At 39.5% G+C, this 6,000-nt stretch overlaps 1 protein-coding gene across 10 annotated transcripts in view; it reads left to right on the top strand.

Moving 5' to 3' along the window:
- UNC79 (unc-79 subunit of NALCN channel complex) overlaps window positions 1–6,000 on the top strand; it is a 240,667-nt gene that overhangs the window by 143,076 nt on the left and 91,591 nt on the right. For 6 of the 10 annotated variants that reach the window (XM_081830011.1, XM_081830015.1, XM_081830013.1 and 3 more), the window contains one exon: window positions 348–413. The exons of the other annotated variants lie outside the window; for them this stretch is intronic. In XM_081830011.1, coding sequence (XP_081686137.1) covers window positions 348–413 — 66 coding nt within the window. The remainder of the gene's footprint in view (window positions 1–347; window positions 414–6,000) is intronic. 10 annotated transcript variants of the gene reach the window in all.

Below are 6,000 nucleotides of genomic sequence, written 5' to 3'. Positions count from 1 at the left end.
AATATCTAGATTAAATAAATTTACCATTTCTATGAATTTCCCAGCTCTTTTATAACTTAACCAGCCACTTTGGGATATCAAGTTTACTTATTGTTCCTTCTTGTTAATTGATTCACATGACAATTTTGAAGATTAAGAATTGAAGTAACACTGAAGGATGTTCTTGAGATTCACATAAAAACCACAAAGCTTTTGTGATACAAACATCTTTTGTGCCATGTTAATTACAAGGAGGAAAACTAAACTTAAACCTGCCCCTACTATCCAGTGAGTTAGCACTGAGTGTGTTTTCTAGGCTCAAGTTGTTTTTAATGCTTATTTAAATAGAGTTGTTGTTGATTTTTAAGCTATGAGGTTGACCAGGCATGAGCAGTCTGCTCCAGCTCTCGGTGGGACACCCGAACAGACACCAGGTGGGTACTTCTGACGTGGAAGGGCTGTGTGCAAGTGTCTATCCCAGGTGGACAAGGTAAAGAATGCAGTGTCTCTAACTGGACCAGAGTGCTATATTTAGGATTTGCAAACTTGAAGGGTCTTACCCCAGATGCTCAAGCGTTTGAGCCCCTGACCTAGCAATTCTTTCCATCTTAATATGGGCAGATGACTTTTGATCCCATTAACTTTTGGTCCAGTAAGAGGTATCATGTTACCTGAATATGCGCTTTTCCCCAGAGAGCCAATATGACTAGATCTATACATAGTACTTATATCTGTATGTGTATTTACACATAGAAATATTATGTTCATATATATCCGCTATAGGAAAAACATACATTTCATTGACATTTTCAAAGGTTATACATTTGAGCCACCGTCATTCACTCATCCCCGTAGCCATTCTTGATTCTTTGCAACTCTATATGCATTTCTGTCTCTCAGAGAAAGGAGGATTTCGATTGCTTGGAGGATCATAGGATCATATTCGACTCGGTACAGTGTAACTACCGTTCGATGTACCATGAGAGAATGTAGTTTATCAGGAAGGATCCTAAGGGCTGAAGGGACACTGGCAAGGTTATTACAGCCCAAATGTTATCTGCACAAATGGTGCTGTGTGAAGGGTCTGAATAGCTGTTTATTTGTCAAAAACAAACTTGGTAACTGCCACCTGTGTATCATGCTATAGAACATTTGGTTTTTCATCTAAGAAGAGTTTTAAGAATGGCCTCAGAAGGAGAATTTCAAATAAGGAGGCTTGCAAGGCCAAGTATGCTAAGTGTTACAAACATGACACCAGAAAGAGGCAGTTTGGGGTGGGAGTGGGGGGGAAGGGAGAGCCCCAAAGATTATGAATGGCCAATGGCAGGTGTTGGTCAGAATGTATTTTCTGTTTTAAAATTGTCGAGAAGGAAGGAATAGCAAACCCTTGGCCAAGGCTCCCTGACTTGTTTTCTGCATCACTCAGGCCTCAACTGTACTGGGATTAAAAAAAGAGTAAAAGTAAGAACTTCTGATCCTGAGCTCCATTACAATGTGAAAATCATCCAGGTCCCCTTCAGTGAAGTCTTTTTGAGATGAATCTTAAGCAATTTCATAAATTATTTTTATTTTACCCCGTCTTTTCTTTTTGTCTTAAGGCTTAGTTGAATTAATTATTCAATTAAAGTCTTTAATTATTCTTATTACCCATTTTCACAATCCAAAAGAGTCCTCTCACATCTCTTTGGGAAAATGGATACATATGTTTCCTGATGTTAAAAAAAAAAAAAAAAGCTTTTAGGCTCTACTTGTCCCACCAAAAGTGACCAGATGTAAACGGGGCAGATAATAGCATTGTTTATGTTAAATATTAACGCTAAAGCTTCTGGAAAGATAATTTACACAACACCACTATAATAAAAACTTGCTTAGATTTGGAAACAGCTGGCTAAGCTTATAAGGCCCTTTCGAACTAGTTTCTCATTTTTGCCTTGTTATTTACTAGACAGTATATTTTTTAACTTGTGAACAAAGACATGCCAGGATAATCCTAAGATTGTACCGGATGGCATGGAAGCTGAAGGACTTGCTATTTACCGAACATACTTTTTTTTTGGTGCAAGTATTGAGCTTCTCTGTGCAAGACCTCTTATTGATTGGGCCCAAAATAAAGCCTATGCCCTGTAATCATGCCACAAGAGTTCATTTTAATTGCTGTTTAGGCTGAGCTTTTTTTGGCATTGGACTTACAACGGCTGGCTTTCTGATCTTAGCTTTTGCATATTACTACAGCAAATTTTGCATCAGAAATACACTTGTAGAGAAGGTATGTTCCACAAGGCTAGGGAAGAGCTGCATTCCTTTATGACTTTCATGAGTCAGATCAAAGACCTTTGCTCATGTGAATGAAATTCATAGGAAATTATAGCTGGAATATTGGAGATATGTTAATGTTCTCATTTTACAGAAGAGGAAACTGAAGTTCCCAGAAAGGAACATGTTTCACAAGCTTGTTGGTGACAGATCTGGGTCTCAAGCCCAGGCATCTTGATCTCTTGTGCAAGACATGCGTGGTGAATGCCAATAAGCGCTCAGCATCTTTATTTAAATCCTAATTGATGAAATAGACAGTTTCACCTGCTAATTTGAAACTGGTATAATTATAATTATTTATAAGGTATCTTTTCACCAATTTTCTGAAAACTAGGAATTATGTTTGGTGATTCAGAATACCTGTTGAATATTAATTGAGTATAAAATAGCAGTTTTGATAGGTTTTCATAGCACAGCACTGAAAAACTGGTATCCACCCCATGTGGTCACAGGGAACTTAATTGTGTCTTGTTCCTCATCCCCTGGAATGAATAATTAAACAATGGTAGGTGTATAATAATAAGAATAACAACACTTCATGTATGTATAGTACCTCTTGATCGATTAAGAATATTTTTAATACAAATAATCTAATTTTGATTTCACAATGACTCTGGATATATGTAAAGTATTATTACGATTTTTTTTTGCTTTACATATGGACAGGAAAACTGAGGTCCTGAGGGATTAATTAATTCTGCTTAGATAATTTGCTCAAGATCACTTATAACTAACTAGTTGGGGACTAATGCTTGAGTCCAGCAGACTTGATTTCCACTATAACTACCTCTTGATGCATTGGTATTAGGGGGTTCCTGCCCTGTGGCACATGAAGACACCAGTCTGGTCATAGAGCTAACCTGAGCATTCATGTCTGCTAGAGTGTGCCTTAAGGTCATGAGCATCCACACCAAGAGACTTCCCATTTAAGACCCCCAGGTTGATCTAGAAGTGTCCTAATCCCTAAAGCAACATGGATACCCTCAATTCTCCTCCAGCCTGCAGAGAAATCTTGAGATCTCTTGGTCTGAATTTATATCAAGAGAAGGTGTCCAGTGCTGGGGAGCACTGGTAAAACTTTCTTGTATGGCCCTCTTCCACCACCCCTTCACCCCCTGTTAGTGCCCCAGCATAAAACCCCAAATTACTTCTCTTTGGGTCTCTCTTTCTTTCTAGAGGTGGTTAACAACTCACATCCTTCACTAATTTGCAAAATGCCCATTGATCATTAAGACCCCGTACCATAACTCAAAGAGAACAGTTATTTTAATAGGAGTGCCTTTGTTGGAAAGAATAGTTTCGGGAAATGGCAGTTTCTATTGAACTAACATTTACTGGGCACCTTCAATACTAGGAAATATAAAGAATGCAAAGATACATCGGAGATTTTTATATTCTCCACTTGCTTATATATAGTCAAGGAAGGAAAATAAAGCGTGAACAGAGGTAAACTCTCATCTTGAGTGAACGCGCCAGTGCCACGGGATGGTTCCCATCAGGTGCAGCGGGAGGAGAGTGGGGGCAACAGAGACAGTCTGGTGGAGAGGCGGCTTTCCAGCCAGGCCTTGACTGGTGGATAGGATGGAAAGGCCTGGATGTGAGATAGGAAGAGGCAAAGGCAGGGCTGGGGAGCATAGGACAGTATGGAGTTAGTCACTGGCCCCAACTTTGCAGCCCTTCTGCTGTGTGCACACACAATGCACCTGCTGTGAAGCTGGGTTAATGGGCTAGGGAGATCAGTGAGGTGGTGTAATTAGAACTAGCAACGTAAGGCAAACTCATTTATAGTGCTTGATCATTGGCTTCTCTGGAACAAATGCAGAGGAAGCTCATGGAAAGGGTGCTTCCTCCCTCTACCTGATTGTCACTTGTTGGTTTGACAGAGGGCTCAGGGAGTCAGCTTATGCAGAGGACTATTCCCTATTTCCTTGCTGTTTGGGGACCTCATCACTTTTTCCTCCTGTATAGAAGAAATATTTACCTGAGATATTTATTTGAATTCAGGGTACTTAGACACTTATGAATAATAAGCATCAAGTGTATGTCAGACACTGCCCCATATTCTGTGAGGGATATAAAAATGGGTAAAACATAGCACTCACCTTCAAGGAGCCTTTGTTCTCCTAGGGGAAATCGGCAAGTGAGTAAATAAATTCTGCCTTGCAATTTGCCCCATTTTAGGAAACGGTAAAGGAAATTTTCCTCTATTCTTCCCTCCCGTCCTTCCTCTCTTCATGTCTTTGGGGATTTGCAGTAGTTAGAGATCACACCCAGTTGCTGAGAGGAGGGTGGGCATAGGTAGGAAGAATGGCTTCTGAGAACCAGATTCACAGGATGAGATTGGTTGGGGTGGGGGTGCTGGGAAGATGTATCACCCTGAGCAAGACACAAAGGTGGGAAAGTGTTAGCTATGTTCTGAGAGCTAAGAGTAGCCCAGCTTGTAAGAATGTTGAGCATCTGGGGTAGAATAATAAGAGAAAAGTCTGGAAAAGCAGATCCTGATCCTGCCTGGTTTCCAATCATCAAATAAATAAAATCGTATGACACTTTGGAGTTTCAATCAGTTGTACCACCCTGTGGACAGATTGTGATGGACCCATTCCATGATTAAGTTAGGGTAGGAATCACTCTACCTCATGATTCTAAAGATGCTTACAGTTTTCTTTAGAGAAATGAGAAAATCAAAAATTTTAACAAGTTAAATATCTGTGGTTAAAACATAGAGGAATTTCATAGGCTAGAATTCAAAACTAGAATTCAAAAGTGTTTTAATTGTCACATCTTAGAGAAAATATCATAGGCATTCAGTTTTAAAATGGAAATTTCATACCCTTTGTAGATAACTAAAACAGTAATATTGTCTTTATTAATAAAGAAAATTCTCATTTTTCTAAGCTATTTTTTCTTAGGGATTTGAAAGAAAGAAAATAGACAAGGCATAGACTTGCAAAGCCCACAACTAGAGGAGTAAATTTTTGGAATGAAGTTGTTTTTCACTTTATGCAAAAGGTCTCATCAGCTAGTTCTTTTTTTTCAGTACATTTAATGTTTTGTTAAAGATCACTCATTATTGCCCATTCAGGGAAAACAAAGAAAGGAACAGCAAACTTAAAGCTAAAACACTGAAGATCAGCGAAGATGTATTTCAAATGAAAATTGGGCATTCGTGAAATGGTACTTAATCATTAGGAAACTATGATTTGATGGGAAAAGTTAGGTTACACGCTTTATTTTATTTTATTTTTTGAGAGTGGAGGGCAAACAGGGAGAGAGAGAGAGAATCTCAAGTAGGCTCCACGCTCAGTGCAGAGCCTGATGCAGGACTCAGTCTCAGGACACTGAGGTTATGACCTGAGCCGAAATCAAGAGTCGGATGCTTAGCTGACTGAGCCACCTAGACGCCCCAGGTTATACACTTTTAAAATGAACATCTACTTGCATTGGGAAGAGGAATTTTGAAATATTTAAAGATGAAGTCTGATGATTTATTTTCTAGACCTGAACTAGGATAGAATGAAATGGGGAGCCAGTGTCTTAGTTGGGCCTTGTTTGGAGCTCCCTTTGTCCTGTATTGAGGCCCCCAGATTCTCTGGGCTATAAAATAAAGGTGCAGCTCTTTCCCAAATGCTCCCCATTTTTAACATGGGGACTTTGGAGTCGAGCCAGTCTGAACTTGGAGGTGGTTGAGCAGGATGCTGCTGCAAGGTG

Source organism: Leptonychotes weddellii, chromosome 9 (assembly GCF_054177405.1).
Source record: "Leptonychotes weddellii isolate Sample4059 chromosome 9, ASM5417740v2, whole genome shotgun sequence".
Lineage (NCBI taxonomy): Eukaryota > Metazoa > Chordata > Mammalia > Carnivora > Phocidae > Leptonychotes > Leptonychotes weddellii.
This window is presented reverse-complemented; position numbering and strand designations above follow the sequence as displayed.